Source organism: Lichenostomus cassidix, chromosome 7, assembly GCF_008360975.1.
Source record: "Lichenostomus cassidix isolate B80296 chromosome 7, HeHo_3.0, whole genome shotgun sequence".
Taxonomy (NCBI): domain Eukaryota; kingdom Metazoa; phylum Chordata; class Aves; order Passeriformes; family Meliphagidae; genus Lichenostomus; species Lichenostomus cassidix.
In genome coordinates, this window is record NC_139488.1 from 21,993,535 (window position 1) to 22,015,870 (window position 22,336).

General features: G+C 49.2%; 1 protein-coding gene across 2 annotated transcripts in view; it reads right to left on the minus strand.

The window, feature by feature from the left end:
* Nucleotides 1–17,682, minus strand: part of LOC146434732 (unconventional myosin-X-like) — a 28,019-nt gene extending 10,337 nt beyond the window's left edge. For both annotated transcript variants that reach the window (XM_085066671.1, XM_085066672.1), the window contains exons 1-2: nucleotides 17,540–17,682; nucleotides 3,464–3,562 (exon numbers count right to left, since the gene is read on the minus strand). In XM_085066671.1, coding sequence (XP_084922797.1) covers nucleotides 3,464–3,562; nucleotides 17,540–17,560 — 120 coding nt within the window. In that variant the 5' untranslated portion in view covers nucleotides 17,561–17,682. The remainder of the gene's footprint in view (nucleotides 1–3,463; nucleotides 3,563–17,539) is intronic.
* Nucleotides 17,683–22,336: the final 4,654 nt, after the last annotated feature.

Below are 22,336 nucleotides of genomic sequence, written 5' to 3' on the forward strand. Positions count from 1 at the left end.
GCCATCCCCCAGCTGCAGGCTGCAGACAGAATGAGGTCACCCAGCCCCCTCCAGCGAGCCACCCCTGCCAGTCCCTCGCAGGGTGCTCACAGCTGCAGCACGTTGCAGGTGCCCAGGGATCAGCCCTTCGGGGCTCTGAGCCTGCACCCCATCAGTGCAGGGCATAAACCCAGCACAGCATCCCTCACAAGATCACCACAATGCACAACCACAAGAGCAGCTCTGTTCCTGAAGGGAGCTGGGGAGGAGAAGCTGGCTCACTCCCTCAGGTGTGTTCACCCCATGGCTGCACAGTCACACTGGTGTGGCAAGGACTTGGTCTCTTCCACTGACAGACTCCTTCACAGCCCACTTTTCTCACCAGCCAGGAGCCTTTCAAAAATATAGTTCATGTTCATGAACACTGCAAAACAAAGCCCAGTCCAGCAAACAGGCTTTCTCCAGACCTCTCCACACCAGTTCTGATCCAGGGTATCAGAGAGGTGTGACTGCCAGCAGCAAGACCCCCACTCTGCAAGCATGGCCCTAAAAAAACACCAATTTTTTTTTCTTCGTCAGAGCAGAGACCTCAGGCCCTTTCACAAGAGAACTGAGGGAGCAGGAAGGGAGAATGGGACATCTAAATTCAGGAGAGAGTACAAGCTGCAGATGCACAACGTGAACTGGAGTCCATCAGGAACAAAATCAGTACAGCATTTTCAAACCATTAGGCAGCAAAAGACCCTGGCCCTCTCTTATCTGCTGACTTGGACAAATTTTGGAAGAGGACAAGTGAAAAACAGAATGATGTGATCTTTCCTAACATCTGCCTGGTACTTACTCATTGACTGCTCGGTCAGCACTTGGGGCCATTTGGGCCAGAAGAGAAACATTAAGAAAACATTTAGAGTAAAAGCTGAGTGGACAAGTGTCCAAAAAGATATCAAGCAGCTGGCAGCACCTGTGCCAAGAGGCTGCTATGCATGAAAAGTGAGGGGTCAGAGCTCATTTCCTTTTTCCTGTAGACAACATGGGAGAAAATGGAACCCTGAAGAGGAACAGGGGTCCTAAATACAAAAGTAAATGATTAGTAGGGCTTAGATAATCACCTGTCTTGAGCCACTTGATTGGTGTTATTCAGTCATCCCTCTCTAAAAAGAGTCTGGTTTTTCCTGAAGCAAGTAAGGACTCAGGCAAACTGATCTCTCAGCAAAGTTGCTCCCAGAATATCCCTTTTTTAACAAGCTAATACATAAACCACAAGGTTATAGGTATTAATAAGCAGATCTTTATTATTTGGGAAGGAAAACAATCAGCTTTCAGTCTAACAGGCACCTCACAAAACAGCCAAAGATTTCTATTTTCTCCCCAGTGACACACTAACTTTGCCTCAGATCTAGCTCACAATCAGAACAAAATGACTGTGACTCTGTCCAAGGCCCTGCAATGGTCAGGAATAAAGCAGAACCTGGCCAGCAAACAAGCCAAGATGAGGCTTGCCAGCCCTGCTCACCAGGCTCAGTAAGAGAGAAATGATTCCTTCTCAAACTCGATTCCATCCATTAGTGCCATCCTGAGCACATAAGCAAAGCTCCCACCTGGCATCCAAGTTATATTTATCCATAAAGCATTTGGCTGTTTTGTCTGGATCATGGTTTCCAATCTTGTGTTTCATAAGCATCAGCCCCTCCTTTCCTCCCAGGAAGTCATATTTCTGATGGATTTATCACTTGAGGTGTTTTTAAGGAAGTGAAAACAAATGACAAAAGCTTTGAAGCATGACTGGACTTCTTACCTCAGAGCTGCAGGGATGCTGGGCCACAGCAAACATGAGGACACTAGATTTGGGGGTCCTAAAAATCAGAGGGATCAACTAGCCCATCCAACTCAAAGTGAAGACATTTATCAGGGTTTTTACCCTACAGGTATGAAGCAATGAATGCGGCAGGCAAGGGAAGCTCATAGGACAGCTCTTGTGGGTGGATTAATGATCTCCATGTGCTTTTGCTACATAAGCCATAACCAACATGCTCCTCCAGCCTAGTGGTTTCTTGTTTCATGGAAGAAAAAAACCCAAATCCAGCTTTTTTTTAAACACCTGTAAGCCACCCAGCATTATCCTGAGTGTATCTTCCAGCATGCAGGACACAGCCTGGAGGTGGATGCACCCACACAGATGGCTCTAGGGTGAGATTCCTAGTGTCCTTTTCAGAGGTGCAAGGTGGGTTTGGAGGATTTTACAAGGTCACAGAAGCATGTCAGAAGAGACAGAACTGGGAGAGTCACAGAAGTACTCACCATTTGCTATCCCTCTGGAGGCTGCTGCATTACCCGTGATCCCTTAAAATGTCTTAGTGATATCCAGCACTCTCAAAACAAGGCAACTCTCCTCCAGAAGGGATTTGAGAGTCTACAGTAACCAGATGAAAAAAAATCTGTGTTTGCTAGGGGAGTTTCCATCTCTGAGAAACAAATCAGGCTCTTTATAAAAGAATGATGACTTGAAATCTATGCCTTTCAAGGCAAGACTGAAAATTATGACAGCTCTACCACTGACTCCACAAACTAAAATCCCCTTTCCCTCTGTGCCCTCCTTTGTTTGCCAGGTAAGAGGCTGAAGAAAACCTGTCCATTTTTCTGTAACAAAGCAGCCACCTGCAGGGCCCATTCAATGGAACAGCTGAGCAGATCTAATTGCTCACTGCTGGAGGGCACAGTCCTGCCCATTTCCCCATCCTCCTCCCAGCCCAGGCACCAGTCTGACTCACCAAGAACCTCTGTGAAGGCTGTGGATAGTTTTCCAGGGCTAGCTAGCCGAGCTGACTCACTGAGGACTTGATGATCCCCAGAGGTCCCTTCCTACCAATATTATTCCATGCATTGCAGTAGGTGCACCAGGGAACCACAAGGAGCACAGGGCTGGAAATCAGGCTGTAAAGAAGCTTGTTCCTATCACTGTGGGAGAGCTCTGCTCTCAGGGGAGCTTGGCTGCCTTGCTGAGCTCTCCTGTGCATCACTTGCTGCCTTTACACACTGACTGACACAGAGAGCCTGTGGCCACATGCTCCTGGCCCAAAGGGCTGACGGCAAAAGCTGCTGAAGCAGCTGGTAGTGAGCATAACCACCCTGAGAGTGGCACAGCTTGCACATTTTAGCAGGAAGGGCTGCTTGGTTGGTGGAGCTGCCTCCTTCCCAGGAGCATTTAGCCAATATAATGGTTTTGCTGGGTTGTTAATGCAACTCCTTCAAAGACAGCACAAGGGAAACCAAGAAAAGTGAGGTAAGCAGAGAAATGAAGAGAACAAAAAGAACAATCTCTTTTTAATGTTTGTTGGATCTTTGGTACCATTTGTAATAGAGCCAGGTCACTTTTCAGACAGAATGCAGCATTTCCATTGATAATTTCAACATGATGGTAGTGCAAAACGAAGAAGTCCATCTTATAACTTGGCATAGGCTAGAACCCCATGCAATCTTCACTTACCATGCCATAATCTGAGGTGAAGAGAACATTTCCATTGGCACACAAGCCAACGGTGCATGGCTGCAGCTGGTCCTGCTCCCGCAGCCATACCCTGGCACCCTGCAAAAACCAGAAGACATCCCATTAGAAAGAACTGGAGCCTGTGAGATCTGCACATGAGGTGCAAACATCCAAGGAAATCTGGGGGAAGCTGCAGTATTCAGAGGCTACTTCCACACTACAGCTGCTTAAAATATTTAAGTAAGTCCTACTTACATTTTCAGAGACACTGGTTTTGTTTCTTTTAATGTAACACAAGCGGAAGAGAAAAACAGTTTTAATGAGCTTCATGCAGAAACCAAAGTAAGGAAACACCAATTTTAATAGAAAGTGTCATGGAAAGGTACAAACACATACAATAGTTGGTTTGACTGTCTAAATATTTTAAAACTTGGAATAGCCGGTAACGAAAAGTCATGCTATAATAATAATAGAAAATGTAAATAAAGCATGTTTACAATTTCATACACCCACGCATCATTGTAAGTCAAAATGCTTCCAGAAATTACCAGCAAACAGCTAAGTAGATTTCACAGAGCTTTGTTTGCAAACTCTGGCAAGAGTTTCCTTTGGTAAATGACATGGCCTGAGTGTTTCTCTGATGTATATAAACACTGATGTATATGTGATGGCCCTGATGTCTGAGGTGTATGCACTGGTGTTTATATATGTTTATATATGTGTTTCACATACATTACAACAGCTTAAACTGTTCTATGTCTTTCAAGACAAGTCTGAGCACAAAACCAGATTTCTGGTAACACACATGCAGGGATCTGCAGGAGAGGTAGATCTCATAGCTTGCCTACCAAAATAGTAGGAAAAACAAGTTTGCTGGATTGGGCTCTTCTACCCTGTCTGCCGGTAGAACCTGGTACAAGGGAAAAGTAGGAGCATGAAGGCAGATCGGGGACAGCATGACTTGCAATTACAGAGTTAGGCATGAGGTCACACCACATTTCAGTTATTGCAAACTAATCACTTCCATGTCTTCCCACAGAACTCACATAAGCTCTGCTTAGATAAATATTGAGAAAAATCCAAAGTGCTTGACTGTTGAGTAACATTAGGGCCATCTTGCCTTTCATCGATTCATAGACTGACTTTCTTCCTAATTTTTTTATGTCCCTAAGTTATTGATCATGGGCTTTAAGCCCTTCCTACCCTCTTAATCCCATCAGCACCATTAGCTCTTTACTTGTAGGCCTAATATGTTTGAAGAAATTGAATAATGTTTCTATATTGCATTATACAAAATGTGGAACACTAATTCTATTTTTAATGATTTGTTTTTAGTTTAGGTGGGTTTTTTTAAACTACTTAAGTCATTTTAAACACTTTAGTACCCTGGACTTTCCTTACTGTAGGAGATACCTCTATTGTCCAGTCTCCAGTCCTCCCAATAGAAGAACTGGGTTTAATGACATTAACAAAGCATACATAATTCTAGCTTTACTGCTGTGCTCTGGTCTAAAGTTTCCACATCAAGCAGATTAATCTCCCCTCATCAAGTGAATGAAAAGCACCAGTGCATCTGATCAGCACCTAAACCCATGGATGGTCTGCAAAGATAATCCCCATGGCCAGTGAACAATAGCAATAGAAAAAAAAGTAAACTTATATTACAGATTCAAGAGAGCTGGTATGAACAATACATCACATACAGATTTTGAGGAGCTATACAGACGACTTTGTGACATCCTCTTACATTTTCCTAAACTCTTGAGGCTTGAAACAATGTACCCTGAGGCATCTGGGCAAGACATTTATTTTAAGAAATTATCAATTTCCCAAATCATATTCTGACTATTCTGCATAAACATATGTACAGCAACATGTGTTCAAAGATTTTTTTGCTGCTTTCATCAAAGATTCGTACTACCACCATGGTAGAAAGCAGAGTCAGAAAACAGGAAGGTTGTGTCTCCAAACAGTGGGATGAAGGAAAACCTTTTATAAGACACTTAGTATAAACATCCTCAATGGTGCATTTTAATGCCTTCAGATCCCACTAACCCAGGATGGCAGAAATGAGAGCCTGAGGCAAGTGCAGTTTAATCAGGAGATAAGCCTGCACCCCACCATGCACGCCCTGCATGTGGGAGTGCGCCACGATCACAGCACCCCACCTGGTCTGTCCCTGGAGACCAGGGGGCTCCAGGTTACACAGACTGTCCTCTCCCTGTGCTCAGAAATTAACCTGGGGCTACAGGCAGTTAGTAATCTGGCACAGAAGAGACAACCCATGGGCATGAATGCTGTTATTTAATAGGTACCATTTAGAAGGGAAAAGAGGGAGATAGGTAATGGGATCACTCAGCTATCTTCAACACATAGAAATTATCTAAAAGTCCAGACTGACACGGACTCCTTTCCCAGCAGAAGTCCATGTGCAAAAGTGTTAACAGTCCTCCAAGAAGATGTAGGTTTGTTTTTTTTTTTTACAACACCACACAAACTTATAGCAGATCCTTCTGTGTGCTGCTAAGGAGTAGAAGGCAATATGCTGAAACTCCCAGGCACTGTGGTATTTCAGCTACCCAAAACTACTTACTTCAGTTTACTTTGATATTGTTGCTGTTTGTACAACAGCAATTGCCTCTGCACAGCAGAATAACTGCACCCAGTTATGCTGTTTCCAAAAGGAATATTGTGCTGAGACAGCTAGAAAAGGAACCACAGAGCAAGTAATTATTGTAACTTTTGCCCAGCATAGCCATAGACCCCATTTCCTGAAAGGCAGAGTTTGTTTTAGTGCATCTCCTTCCACCACCCTTTTTTCTAAACATTAAATTCCCCAAGGAGCCTTGACTAAATACAGAAGCAGATGGTGACACCAAAGAGACTGCCCTCACTTTATTCCCCTCTCTCCCAATGCCACACATTTCATTCATCAGTTGAAAGGATTAAATTGAGCAGAAAATTTCCAAAAACTGCCAAGCAGCAAGGCTGAACTTCCATGGGAAAAGCAAGGTCAGTAGGACCAAGCACTGCCCAGCATTGACCTGCCAGTTCTGGGGGGTCCAGCTGCAACAGGCACCACAGTTGATGGGAAAACCCTGCTCTTCGAGGACAAGAGTGAAAACCCTTCAGCTTTCATTCTGGGATATAGAAGGTCTCACCCTCACCCAGAGACTAAACAGTTTAACAAAATGAAGCAACAAGCAATCACTGATTTGAAGAGAACACCTTAAAAGATGGAGGAACAGCAGTGATGATTTTGTGTAACCACCTTCCATCAAATAAAGCTGGCTGAATAGTGATCATACCGTTAATTCAAGAGCCTGATATAATGAGAATAGCTCACCCCTTCCTAATTATTCTTTTATTAGGAATTTATTAGGCTGGTCTTAGTGCTTTGGTTTTAAAGGGAACAACAGCAGGAACTGAAAGAAGAATAAAATAGTGATGTACCAGTTCCTATATCAAGGGTAGGTCACTCAGATGTTAAACAAACTCTGGGACCAACATCCTCATTCCTATGGCCTCAGTAACAAGCTGTCCATGAACTCTCCTTGCCACAAAGTGCACAGCAAAGCACAATCGTGAAAACTGATCCTGTACCATGGGGTTACAATTTAGAAAATAAAGTTGCTTACATACAGAGAGCAGTGTTTCACCAGTACTGTCCCACTGTCATGCCATCATGCCTTCCACTGCGGGCAGTAAACTCTAAGATGTCATTTTTCTCTGCTCAAATAACACGTGGCACTTTGTGATTCAGAAATAAATAACATTTCCTGCTATTCATGATATCAAAAAATCAATTGTAGCCACAGATTTCCTTGGTCTTCTATGCCTTTTTTTTTTCAGAGTGACTGAAACCAGAAGTTCTCCCTTGCATTCACATGCCTGTATCTCATCTCAGCAGATGCAGTACAGCATGTCGGCAGGAAAAGTATGAGGGAGACCTTGTGTGCTGTAGCCAGGGAATGGGCAGAGAGGCAGACAGGCAGCACACAGCCCCTAGTGCATGCATGCATTAAAAGCACCCATGCATTAAATGGAGAGTGTGTAGCCACCAGCTACACCCTCCTCATCAGTTATCCAGCTATAGAAGGCAGCAAGGTAAGATCCAGAGGACAAGACACAAAACTCTGTACCTGCAGGTGCCTTGGCCTCTCCAGGCCCTCCCAGCCCAGCAGGAGACAACATTCAGGACTGACATGAGAAAGCACTCCACAACTGTACCACTCCTCAGAACCAAGTCTTCATAGTCTGTTCTCCTTACTTGTGTGTTATGAACTACCCTTGGATCTTCATGTTTTCCAGGATGTCCCCTGTCTTCTGAAAACTGCATCTTCCCAGGCCCAAGCAAGAATGAGCTGCCCCAGCTGAACTTCAGGACACAGCAGTGCTGCATCTCTCTGAGTGCACTCAGACATCCCATTCCTTCTTGTGCACAAACCTACACAACTCCCAGGAGTAACATGCTCAGGAGGGGCTACAACCAGGATGGCTGCATCAACTTTCCAGGGGTTATTCAGAGAGGAAAAGTGGTTTTGGTTGGAAGACACCTTTCAGTGTATGAAACAAGCACACAGTTGTCTGCTTTTTCCAGTACGGGAAGTTTTTAATGTTTTCTTTGTGAATGAACTTGGCTGTCTCAGCCTGCAAATCTACCTACAAACACAATACTACAAGAGGCTCTTGCAGTGCCGTGATTTAGGTAACTATACCAAATCAGTACTGGGCATCCAAGCCTTGTGTTTTTCTTGGCAATGGATCCATATGCTCCTAGGCTTAGAAAAGGCTCTCCTAGCAGTATAATGCTAAGCCAGCCCTTTTCCCAGCCTCAGTGGGCTTTGTGGTTGTAAACCACGAGGCAGAGACTGGGCTAGAAAGGCCTTCACAATTCAGACAAAGCCGGAATCAGGTTTCAATAAATGCACTTTTCAACAGATTGATCTGGATGATCATGAATAAGTGATAGGACAAATATAAAGAGCCTTAGCTAATGGATGTAAGATTGGTGGGGAGGGGGAGGCCATGGCAGGCTAGACCCATATGGTAAGGAATGCAACTTTGCTGTTTCCTCATGGCAGACTGAAATGAAGCCATGGGTTGTATCTGATCAGCAAAACCAGGACCAGCTGCTGGAAGGGAGGGGCAGCCCAGGAGGCCACAGGTAAGAGAGACAGAAGCAACAGGTCAGTTGGCAGCAGCCAACATGGAGTAGCTGGGAAGAGGGACAATACCTGCAACAGCAGTACGGGTAACAGAAACAAACGTCTACTTCTTGTAAGGCACAAGGATGACACACTGCAGAGCAGAAAGGGACTGGATTGTACCTGTCTGGTCCCACAATTCCTACAAAGCAGCTCACTGAGCCCAGGCAGACCCTGCAAGCCAGCAGGGCTCACAGAGCTGAGCACAAACTGCAGCCATGGGTCCTGCGGCTCCAGAGCTGCAGGCTAGGCTGAGCCCATGACTCATTCTAGTTCTGGCAATTAGCAGCCCCAGTCCTCGCTAATTAAGGAGCAGAGCCCTCAGTCTGCCAGCAGCTTTGCAGAATAGCAGTATCAAGAAAAGGTCTGTGCATTTTAAATAATCTAAGAGCAGTTTGTCACTTCTGGTCACTGATGTATGTGCACTGCTTCCCACTCCCCTTTCGCCTCCCCCTCCCATCTGTTCTGTTCCTGTCTCCTCCCCCAGTTTGGCTGCTGCACAGCTTCTCTTCTCGCTCTCCAGAACATCTCCCAGCTTCAAATATCTCCCAGGAAATGCCTGGTCCATGGAGGTAATTCTTAATCTTCTCAAAGAAGCAACTACACTCTACAGCAACCACACTGACTGCTTGTCATGGGAGTGGAGGGAATGAGCCCCCAGCTGCTCTTCACATACTTCAGAGCTGCCCTTTGCCATGAGCACAAGGTGCACAGAAAGGAGGCAGGAGTGAATCCTTTCGGACTTAACTGTATACTCTCTCCAGGCTCATTTTAAGATGAGCTGCCCCCTGCAATTCCACCATGGGCACTGTAGTCACTTCCCTTCTCAGGTGAAGTAATAGTCCTGCAATAGTCCTGGGAAATTCTCATCAGTCTTGAAAATGCATACTAAATTTCATTATGTCCATAAAAGTAAACACCACTTCCATGCTGCGTTAACAAGCTCTTCCCTACCTAAAACTTTAATTAGGAACTGAATTAAAATGAGTTGTTCCCTAACCACATTGCTCACATGGATATCTACAGATGTGTATTCCCTGTCACATCATAGCACCACTGGCTTTCCCACATCTCCTCTGTAGTCCTGAGAAAAAAGGAGGCAACATGGCATATGCTAAAGCCCAGCCTGGCCTTAGCAAAACCTTCCCTGACCAGCTTGCAGCTCCAAACTGAGCAAGTGAAAAGGTATTCCTCCCCTGCTCTCAACTTGGACAGTGCTTTGGGTCTCTCCTCCCTCTTGCCACCAAATAGATAGTGAGGCAGCTTCCTTGCAGCTCCCTCCTTCTCTCAAATTCAGCCAATGGCTTCAAGGGTGGGGCTGGGTGGATGGACAGTTGCGAACTCTTAAAGATCCACAGAATGGAGCTCTGAGCCTCAGGAAGCTGCAATGATACAGTGATCTGTCACTGAGCAGCCACAGTGCCACACATCTTGCAAAAATCTCAGACAAGAGCCCTGAAACAGGATTTCTTCTGCAATGTTTATTATGCATGATTTGGGATTATGTCAAATACCTTTTTGCATCTTGCCACATCCTTGATTTCAATGATTGCCTGCCTTGTGGAGTTCCACCATCTACTCACACATTATACAGAAATGTACACTTTTAAACCAATCTCATCACTATGAAGCAGAAAATCCCTTTTTCTTGCGGTCAGAGGTAGAGGCACAGAGGAGTTCAATCCACCTTCTCTGTCTCATCCATTATTTTCTGCTCTTTTGCCATGTCTCCCCCTATTTGTCATTCCACTAATAAAGTAATCTCGGGTTTTTTAAACTCTTCATGTGAGACATTTTCCTGGTGTTTGCTCACCCTCAGTGTCCTTCCTTCAAACACCCCACAGAAAGCAAGTGGAGTGCCCTCTGAGGTGGGATGCCCTGTCAGTCAATCTGAAATAAGAGTGGAAGTCGGGAAAAATGGGGGAAACAACCCATGTAAGAAAGAAACTGGGAGACAGTGAAGACAGAAGAGTCTATGTTTCACTATTTTCTAAAATCACTGGGTACCAAGGCATGTGCTAGTAGCAGCACCCAAGTAGATAGTAGATGTGGATGTGGATTGTGAGTAATCACAGAATAAGCTGGGTTGGAAGGGACCCACAAAGATCATCAAGTTCGACTCCTGGCCCTGCACAGGACCATCCCCAAGAGTCACACCATATGCTCGAGAGTATTGCCAAATGCTTCCTGAACTCTGGCAGGCTTGGTGATGTGATGATGGAGACATACACAAGTTTTCAAAAAGCATCCCTGGAAAGCACCTCTCTTGCGTCACATTGCAATGCTGAAGTGCTTTCCCATATATTAGTAAATGGAAAGGACATAAAACATTTTAAAAACCAACAGGTCCCAGAGTTCCCAGAGATCTGTCCAATAAAGTTTCTCAACAGCTGATATTAATTTTTTATAAGTCTGGTAATGCTGAGGAAATTCCAAGAGATTGAAAGAGTCAGAGTCTAAATGGGAGCAACAGCAGGATTATCCCAAGTAAGCATGAGTTGCTTAGTCTGAGAACCGCAGGGGAAATAGAGAGGTTTTGCTCTCAGCTGTTTCATCTTTAATATAGTTTAGCTTTAACTGTTGTCCAGTGCCAGTCAATATGTAGAAAGAATTCTAGTCAAAAAGCCTTCTTCTTCCTTAGCATCCAAGCATACGAGATAAATAGGACTGTGATAAAGTCTCATGGCACTGCCTGTGTAGAACACAGTATTTCAATACTGTGTAGAACACAGTATTTCAATAAAAGTCAGCTCCTGAGAATCAAACAGCAGCAAAGGGATCTTAAAACTGTTATGAATAGGGAAAATCACTACTAATTGAGGGAGTTTCGAACAAATACCTGCAATGACAGGGTCAGTACTATTTTGTATTTTCATCAAGGACGTAAACTCTAAAGTAGTACTGACAGTAGTAGCAGATGCCAACATCTGGTAGATAAGTAAGTACCTACAAGGATGCAAGCATCAGAGCAGTGTGGATTCCAGAGCCCCCTTGTTAGAACAAAACCGGATTACAGTACAGCCAAACTGAAAGGTCATGTCAGGAGAGAAGGAATGCAAGGAGCACTTCAAACAGAGGAATGTCTTCTGGAAAGTCACAGACCCGAAGAGGATTGCAAATTGCTGAGCAGAAACTCCCAGGACATTTGGTTGCAACAAGAGCTGATGCATGTCTGGGATGTATAAACAGGAGTAAGGAAGTTTACTGCTTACTTATGCTTTGAGGTGTGAGAAAGAAGCCTTCCAGAGACAACATAAAAGGCTCAGTCATTTTAGCTCTTCAGAAAGATCCCTTGTAGTGCAAAAGTATTTATGAAGATGTTAATGTCATTATGTAGATTTGCCAGAGCTAGGGCTGACCTATCTAGCCCAGACACTGATAGTGGGGGGATTAGAGCAGCATGTGGCCCAGCAGGGGCTGCAAACCTCACCTCCATCCTTTCATCCTCAACTGACTCAGCCCTGCTGAGAGGACACAGCAACCAGCAGCACTGAGACCCCTCTCTGCTACCTGCCTCTGCCAGCAACCCAGAGGCAACCTGGTGCCAGAGAAGTTATTTGGGACAAAGCGACTCTCATGAAGCAGAAGAAAAGTAGGACCCGAAAACGGATGGATCTGCCAGACACTTTAGAAATGAAGCAGGATTTATTTTAAAACAAGGTTGTGTAACCACTTGAAGAAACTGAAAAAGCAGGGGATCCTCCAGAAATAAGAAGCCCTTCTAGAAAGTGTGATTCAGCCAAATGTTCATCATTGGCTCAAGATGCAAGTAACAGGAATAAACAGGACTAATACATCCCCCTGGTCCTAACCCTAATTTCCACCTTCTCATCGAATACACTGATGAGATCTATGAGAGGCCCCACCACCAGTTCAGTTGCTGTGATAATTATTGCACTTATATGACAGAACCTCTGAGTCCCCTGGGCCCTGTGCCAAGTGATGCACGGCAGACAGGCCCTCCATAGGTGTTTTTCCTGGGACTTGGCTCTACAGCACTGCTGAACTGTGGATGATCTCAGACGGAAATGAGGAGGCAGAACTGCAGAGATTAGGGTAACTGGAGGATAACCAGGAAATCCAGACTCTCACAAGTTTCAGTCTTAATAATCACATTTAGATAGTTCACATATTCTCATTAAAGCAAAAGGGCAAAAAGAAATTGCAAAACATTTGTGGTTATTACGTTAAATGTAAGTGTGGCAAGAAGTGAAACCAGAGCAGAACAAGGAGGTTTTGGAGGCCACAGTGGGGAAGCTGCAGGCTGGCCCAGGGCAACCTGGCTTCCCTTCGTGTGGAGGCTCTCATTGAGAGCCTGTGCCAGCCCACCCTCTCTCTGCTGATGGGATCTGACAAGGTCGCAGCTCACACAGCCTGGCTCCAGATGAATGCCCTAAGGAGGGAGCTAGCAGGACTCCCTCTCTTCCACTAGACACTTCTTCACGTCACCTTTGGCACAAGAGCGTTCTTCCTTGCAATTGCTGCTCCAGAACAGGGCAGCTGAACCCTTTTGTCCTATATCTGCCTCTTTATCACTCTGAATGGCTATGGGGAGACGCAGCTCAGATGCAGGATTCTGTGTATAGGAAGATCCATGCTACTCTAGCTGCATATATATCTTCAAGGACAGTGGTACTTCTCTTTAGCTGCACTACACAGTTAATTAAACAGAGAGGGGGGTTGCTCTGGTATTGACACAGAGAGCATTACATATACAAGATGGATGTAACAGTCAGCATTTCTCTGTCTCTTCCTGATCTCTATGGGTCCTCTTTCTGAGAGGTCACAATATTCTCAGTAGAGTAAGATGAGGTTGTCAGGGGAAGCTGGCAAAGCCCATGTTCCTGAGAGGTGGAGAGAGGCTTGATGGGAATACTACTTCAACGAGCAGCCTCACTGCTAAAGAAGATGATGCTCTATGTACCTTTTCTTTCCAAGATGGCATTTTCCTAAGCCAATGGTTGTTAACACGTGGGCATTCACCTTACTGGTATCTGTAAAGACAGCACATCACTCATGCTCAGCATCATCCAAGTCAGCTGAACCATTTCCCTCATCTCAGACAAGAGTCTCTGGATAGACTCTCCCGGACATCTGGCCATGTTCCTCTCTCACAGGAACTTCTCCCAACTGCAGGGAGCATGGGAAGGGCAAACCACGCTGTTGAGAAACCTAATCCAGCCATGTACACACCCTTCCCACCCAGCACAACCTGGGCTCCCTGGGGACACAGCTCTCTGGATGATGCATCCAGGAAGCTTCAACAGAGAGCCCAAAACTGGTGAGAATCACATGTGCAACCAAAAATCAGACCAGTCCTATACATGCTGCACGCATGAATCAGGCAGGCTCCACACTACAAAGATGTATTCACTGTCAAGTCCTTTCATTTCTTCTCCTTATCCATGCACCCTGCAAATGTTTACAGACATGAGTTTACACTGGGACTAAGGATCCATTAGACGCCCAAGGGACAGAAAATTGAGTTGAGTGTCTTATGGCCAGTGAAGGGCCACACTGTGCAGACTCCCTGATGGCTTTGGGGAGTAGTCAGGCACTTCTCACTTGCATAAAGTAGTCAGCAGTCAGGGCAAAGCTGCCAGAGCAAAAGACACCTGGCAGAGGTACTTGCTCCCCACCTCAGTTTGGGGCCAAGAAAGCAGCTCAGGTGCATGCATGGTGGCAACTCCATTTGCCTTTGTACCCCTCCACAGCCTTGAATCTGAGGCTCGCTCCTGGTCAGCAGGTGTCCTTGGGAGAGATGGATCCTCTCCCTATCTCCATAGCAGATGTCCCAGGACACAGAGAAGAGGAGGGCTGTAGCCAGGAAAGGATGGGGAACATGAGGTATTAAGTGAAGACCGTGACAGCTGCAGAGAGAACAGTTCCAATCACCACAGCCATGCAGGACATGAGCACAGAATTACCCCGCCTTTCTCTCCCCATGTCAGAAAGCTTAAGAACTTCAGGGGATTTATTTTACAACACAGATGAAAAGCTTTGGATTCCACCACACAAGCATTGAGGAAAACTGTTTAACGCTTAAAATGCCAGCATTTCTAGGCCAGTGGCACATCAGAAGGAGAACAGCATCTGTGACTCCACTGGATGCTGCTGCTCAGTGCAGACTGACTATGGGACTGTGCTGGCTGGTCACTCCAACTGGAGTGCAGAAGGACAGGATGGCAGAACTGTCTCCTTTAACCCCAGGCATGACATTCCTGCTCCTTAGGAGGGAATTGGAGAGCGAGTCACATGCTCTGTGTCACCCCACATCCTGCCCACACTCCAGACACACAGGGAAACCATGCCACAGCCCTGGCCTCCAGGGCCCCTCCTCCCTGCCTGGGCACAGGACTGGCTGCAGCAGCCAGGCTAGGAGATGGCAGAGCACACACACACACCGTCTCGGCTACTCCACTCACACCCGGCTGGAGCAAAGGCGTCATCCGTCACATCTCTGAGCCATGCTGCACAGCAGACCTCAGATGACAGAGGCACACACACATCTTTGTGCTGTACCACTTGCTGAGGATGAAGGTTTTCTAATCTGGCCTGCTCAGGACATCGTGGGAGAAGAGCAGCAGCAGCACACACCCCAGCAGCTCGCTGTCCCTAGGGTCTGCAAGCAGAGGAGGGCACAGCACATGGGAAACCCTTCAGTAGTGTCAAGCTGGCACAACTGGCCAAAACTATTCCTCCCCTGGCAGAACCAGGACGACAAGTAGGCTGAACCCTTCACTAAGCCATTGTGGTCTCCAGAATGCCAAAGGGGGAGCTAGGGGAACTAGGGGAACTGTGAAGACCCATGGCATCCCCACCTAAGCCCAGACACTGATCACACAGCTGAGTGAGATATCTAAATGCTGCAAGCACAGCATGGGAGCCTGCTAAGGCAAGACCAACAGCACAACTGGGGTTTGAGCTATTCACTGTAAGAGATGACAAGCATCCCCTGGGACAAGCGTGTCTTCTGCTGCTACAGAAAGAAGTGAAGCAACTCCCTTCTACTCAGGCTTTCCCTCCCACCAAGAACCCCCCATGGAGAAGGAGGAAGAATGGCTGGGGTGCAGCAAATGCCAAACATTCCGGCTCTGGGGAAGCCACATTCCCTTTCTCCCACCCCCACTGCCTTTCCTGCAAAGCAAAGTCTGATGCTTTCCTGCACACACTCACCCCGGCTCTCCAGCCTTGGCTACCTTGCTTCATCAGGATTTAAGTCTGTGATTTACAAGAGATGTGTGACTCTTAGAGAGACTCTGGCTTCAGGACTGCCCCTCAGCCCTCCCCTGGAAATCCCTGTTTCTCCAAATAATGACAGAATCATGCCTGGACAGGTGGAGCTGGACAAAGCAGGCAGTTCTCTGATGGGTGCTACTTGCTGAGACATGCATCTCTGGGCATCCCCTTTCCAGCCTCCCATTTCCATCAGTTCCTTCAAGCTCCTAAGTGGCTACTCCTGTTGCAAGAGGCCAGAAGGCTCCTCCTGACAGAGGGGTGGGCATGAAATCTCTGGTGAAATGGCCCTTTGGGAAACCCTGGCCTTCATCTGATTAGATACAGACAGCCCAGGCCTCCAGGAGCAGCAGGTTAATCAGTTAATGGCTGAAGGATGCTGGGCAATGCGCTGCTGCATGCTGTGGGGCAGCTCCAGCCGCACAGCCTGGGGGCAGCCACTCCTTCCTCTCTGGGGCCAGATCTGGGAAAACATCTGTTCTGATAAAGACAGTGTTTCACCAGGGAAGGCGGCAGGCCCGAGCCCATCAGCTGCTCCAGCCCAGCGACCATGAGCTGCTCCGGAGCGATGCTAGCTCCCCCTCCGCACCCATGATTCGCAAGGCCAGACACTGGGGTTAATGGCCTGGAAACCATCTGGGGGCTGGAGAGGGCAGATGTCTCATGCCCCAAACAGGAGGCTTTCAGACCTCAGCTGCAGACCTCGAGAAGGCCCCATCACCCCATAGTGCCTGCCGTGCCCACTGCCAATGCCACCAGCACTCGCTGTCATCCACGGGTCCAGAAAGGGCTGCCCTGGCCTTGCACCCACCTGCCCCTCACAACCAAAGGCAACACCAGGCTGGGCTGCAAAGCTGTGTACACTCAGGCAAGGAAAAGGGCACGGAGAATTTCGGGGTGTCTGGGCTGTGCACGGCACCTGGCCCCGCGCACCCAGTCACTCGCTCCCCGTGGCAGCACAGTGCCCGCAGGGCTGTGTGCTCAGCCGGGAGGGCACCGCGGGCAGGAGGGACCAGAGCCCGCGGCTAGCAGGTACGAGTCCAGCCCGGGCAGCCGCTCTGCCCGCCGGCGTGACGGTGACTGGGCAGCGGCACCGAGGGGCAGGGGACTCCCGTCGCACGCTGCCCGGCTGCTCACCGGCCCGGTGCCCCGGCAGCAGCCGCTCTGTGACAAGCACACGCAGGCAGGAGCAGGCTCCAGACCCTGAAGTCGCTCCAGAGGATTAAGGAGCCGGCTCTGGGCAGCCATGACTATCATGCGACAAACCCTCTCCTCCCGCAAGCAGTCCTCGATCGGCATTGCCGGCACCGCATATCGGTCGGGCTCCGGCTCCCGCAAGGGTTGCGCGGTGCCGCTCCGGGCTGGGCAACGCTCGGCGACAAAACCCTCCGCATCCCAGCGCCCCAGAGAAAGTGCAACCGGGACCGCCTCGACGAGGGCGCAGCGCGGGAGCGGCGAGGCCCGCGGGGAGCGCAGCGTCCCACGGCCCCGGGGGCGCTCCTGGCCCGGGGCACGGCACCCCGACGCCCGTCTCGCCCCGCGACCCGATCCTGCCGGCCTCCGCCCGACCGCCGCCTCTCCCATCCCCGAGCAGGGACAGCCCCGCCGCCGTGCCCGTCCCGCCGCTGCCCACCTGGCGCAGAGAGGCGTCCATCGGCGGAGCCGCCCGCGGAAGCGCTGCCGCCGGCTCTCAGCGCCGCATCGTCGCGGCCGGGCGGGCACGGCTCGCCGGCCCCGCGCCGCGCTGGCTCCGCCTCGCCGGCCGCGGGCAGCGGGGAGCGGCCGGGCCGCCCGCTCCGCCCCGCTCCGCCCGCCCCGGGGCGCGGGCAGTGCGGCTCCTGCGGCGACGGCGGGGCCGTGCCTGTGCCGGAGCGTTTAGGAGCGGGATGAGGCTGGCTGGGAAGCGGCGCGCATCTCGAGAGGAGGGTGCTGAGAAACGTTTGGGGTGGGGGAGGCCCGAGCGGCCGGTGCCACCCACGGACAGCCGCGGGGACGGGGGACCACCGCTGTGCACTGCCCCAGCAGCCACGTGCCGACCTTTGTAAGGGCAACTGATGTCATCCAGAATAGCGAGTATTTTGGGTTTGGGGTTCCTTCAGCAGAGCCTCATAGCATGATGCGGTGAGAGAGACCGTTAACAGGAATCCTGATAGAGCTTTGAAATTATGTCTCTCAGATCTGGAACAGCTGGCAAAGAGCAAGAGACTGGGCAAAGTTTGTCCAGATCATAGTTCGAAGGTAGAACTTGATCACAGATCGAAGTGTGGCCAGATCATAGTTCACAAGTGCTCTGTGAAGGTGTTTCTTTCCATCAGAAATTATTCCTTTATTCTGAAAAGAAAGGAAATCTAATGGACGGGTGTAAGGGAAGGAGGTATTTATTATTATTATGCTCAAAAATGTGAAGGTTTTAAACTACTTAAAACACAGAGAGGGTTCTGAGGTAGATGGCAGTATCTTGTTTGACATCCGCCACTGGACAGTGTCACACCTAGGCCACTGTCGAACCTGTGATGACCACTCCCACCTTCACTATCTGGGCCTCTTGGTAAAGTTTCCTGATATGTGAATCACTGTCAATGTGATACCATTTTCCTGATACATGGATCAATGTCAATGTGATTCCATTTTGATACCAAGTAATTGAGAGCTGTCCTGAGAATGAGCCTCTTTTGTACTTGTGCTGGATTAGTTTAATCTATACCACTTTTCCTGTCTTAGGAAAACATCATGCAAGACAGCGCCAGAAACCTAACTGCAGTCCTTATCTCACTTCTAATAGTTCTATCCGCAAGGCCAATCACTGTGTCAGAGAAGAGGATTAGATCAACTCACAGTGTCCTTGACAGTCCTCCTTACAGCTACACATTTGTTGTCAGGCTGTTTCTGCCACAGCCAGCTTTCTCCTCACGGGAGGAGAGGGGATTCCCGCTATTGCTATTTCTGTAGACAATTTTGGCTGTTAAGTTTCTCCATTCTGGCTGGTCACCAGGGGGCCGTGGAAGTCCTCACAACCACGGGAAAGTTGAGGAGCACACTTCTTTCTCCTCTGTCTGTCTGCCTGCCTGCCTGCCTGCCTGCCAGCAGTCTCCACCAGCAGGCATTTCCACCACAAGACGTCCCCTCCCAGACTTCTCTGGAGAAACTTTGGCCATGGTTCCTGTCATCCAGGGTAGAAGGGAAGAAGACAACCTTTCAAAAAGGCAAGGTTTTTAGTATTAACAACACTACTGTCGACTGACACCTTCTAAGAGGGAAGTAGAAGATGCCTCGACCCAGTCCTTAGAACAAAGTATTAAGGACTTTCCAACTCTTCAGTCAATAATTGGATTTCCCAAATGCAACATCAGTGTCTGACACTGTATGCCCTGTGCTCTATCAGCCTAGTAGAAAAGCTGGCAAGAATCTTGACAAGAAACTTACACCTGATGTTTGTTCCCTTTTGTTACAGGATTAAAGCACTAGTCCTGCATTCGTACAGAGCACTTGGAAACTGCAATGTCTGAACTGTTTCCTAACTGGCTTTAGGTGCTGCTCCTGGGAAGGGGTGGCTGTGACCATCTGCTTCTTCACAGAGCTTTGATAAGCAAGTGATTGCTGACTCGCTGTCATATGAGCCCCACTGTGCAGGACAAGCCCGGGACCCCTCTCTCTCCAGCCCATAAGCCCCACCCCACCCCCAAACCTCGGGGCTGCCTCCTGCCCCAAGCCTGGCACAGTGCTGCTGCCTGAGTGTTTGGCAGCAATGTCAGCAACCCAACGAGCTCCCAACCCTCCTCTCAGCCCAGCTGCAGCTGGCACAGGAACCAGGATGCCATGGCTGTTCTCTGCTTGTCAGCAGAGTGCTGGGCTCTGGGAGAGGAGAGCCAGGGCAGGCAGGTGCCAGTGGGTCTGAGCAGTGAGCTCTCCCTGCATCCATGAAAGGAGCAACCCTCTGGTGCTGCAGGCAGCACGGCCCCGCACCCAGCCGTGGCAGCGGCAGACAGTGAGTCAGCTTCCTGCTGGGCTTTCCACACCGAGGGAAGGTCGGCAGAGGACTGGCAGGAACAAGCTGAGGCAGGAATTCCTCCTGGACGCCAGACAATATCTTAATTTCCTCTTCTGCCACGGGTCTGGCACATTGCTGGGAGGCGGGCAGGCCCGCGTGCCCCGCTGTGGGCGGTAAGCATCTGACAGACTTGCTCTCCCATCGCCTGCGAGGGAACGAGCTGTGACACCTTGGCTGCCCGTCACACTTCCTCATGGCTCATCAGAACTGTGCTCGTAGGGTGGAGGACTGATTTCCTCCACTGTAATCCCTGGGATGATCTAATTTGGGAGAGTCAGCAGCAGAGGCAGGATACCTTGGACCAGACGAGGGCACAGGGAAGCAGAGATGCAGAAAGAGGGCACCTGTGCTCTGCTGTGCATTGCCACCATCACAGCCCCCACTGCCAGGCCCTGCTGCTTTGCTAAGGCAACCAAATCCCCCTTTGTCCAAAGCACAGGACAGCCAGGAATGTGTTCACTAAAGGTAGAGAGCTACTGAGAAGCAGCCAAAAATCAAGCCACCCATTGCTAGACCCTGGTAGACCACCAGATGCTGAGGCACTCTCCTGACACAGGCTACATGTATGCAAGAGGAAGGGGACACACAGAACACGCAGTGGGGTGCAAACTGATCCCACAGCTCTGGCCATCGCCTTGTTCCAGTTTCACAATTCCTTGAAATCAGTTTATAAATCAACCCTTGAGAAGGACAATTCCTCCCTTCTCCCATTCCCAGATGGCAGATAGCCCAGCCACAGCTCAGACTTGGTCCGCCTGGCCAGGCCAGCTCAGGCTTGGGCTGCTTGAACTCAGCACATGAAGCTGTGGACCTCTCCTCCAGCCCCATTCCCTGCAAAGAGACGATAGTGATGATCAAAGCTATGCCGAAGCTCTGCCTGCCTGGGGCTGCTCTGAGGCTCTGTGACAGGAATTAGCCCAGGCTCCTTGGGGACAGGATCATGTTTGTACCAGATGTGTCCCTGCTCCAGAGGAATGTGATTAAGGATGTCTGGAGAGGCTTTCACAGGGTCACACCAAGCACTGTGGCACCTGCTCCCCCAGAGAGCAGCAGCATGAGGGGGAGTCCTCCTTCTAATGGGGGACAATGTAAGCTGGGGAGGGTTTATTTGACCTGGGCACCCTGCTGGCTCCTGTATCACTTCAGCCACCAGCAGTGAGCCTGTCTCTCTGCAATACACAGTGCTGCATCTGCACACCACGGAGCTCAGGCCAAGGGCGGCTACACCCCTGCTTAGTCTGATTGCAGTGGGAAAAGCTTCTTATCCCATCCAGGCACAGGAATGCCCTCCAGGGCTGCCCTTTCTCTGTAGGTCAGGAAAACAGGATGTTGTCTTCATTTTCAGCCTGAGCACAAGAGCAGAGAGCTGGAGCAGATGGGCCCAGAGGGTGGACGCTGGGAACATCCACCCCACTGTGACCATGTGCCACCCCTTGGCCTCTGAAGCACCCTCCTGAGCTGCATCACTGAGGCCAGCACTATAGCTGGAACTTTCTGCCAGCCCCATCCGCACTTGGCTGTGCTGATGAACCAAGCCCATAACCAGGTATCTCCAGCTTTCTCTGCAGATAGCGGTCCTGGTCTTGTTCTTTCAGCCCAACCCTTCCTTCCTTTCCCTTCCACATCCCAGGCCACACATCCAGCTCCCGGCAGTGACAAGCTGAGGTTCCCTGCCACTGCTCCCTTTGTGCTGCTGCAAGTTTGCTTGGGGCCACAACATATCTACATGTGGCTTTTACACTTCAGCCATGAGAATTGCAGTCCCAGTGAAGAGATTGCTGAATGAGGGAGCTGAGCTGCACCAGCTATAATTACAGTAGGAGCATGTGGGGATGAGGCCAGCCAAGTGCATCCATCTCATTTCCTCTCCTATTAAGTCTGCCCTGCTTTTGTTTGACCCAGACCAAACCTTGCTATTAATGGCACGATGCTGTGGAGGTCACAGATGATTCTGCTACAAGCAGCCTTGTGGATTCTGCTCGACTAAATGCATAAGCAGGGCTTTGCTTGCAGATACCATTACTATGGAATTCATGCTGTAGAAAGTATGTCAGGCAGCTGTGGTGCAGGCAATTCCCAGACTGGGCTGTTTTGCCAGGGGAGCTCTGTCTCCATCTGCAACCAGCAACCCAGGCAAGCAGGGAAGGAGGTTAAATGGTGTCATATCACTACCCCTGGCTGTGGCTGAGTTCTGCCGGTAGGTGCTGGTAGCGAGATCCATGCCCATTTCCTCCTCCTGATCTTGTCTGCACAGTTTCAGCTTGCAAAATCATTTCTGTGCTGAAGGAGAGAGTTCTTCTCACTGTGCACCTGCAGCCAAACTGATGCCAATCCCTGCCCTGTTTTGTTGTGCTTGTCCCTTGTGTGTCCCCAGGAGGCAAC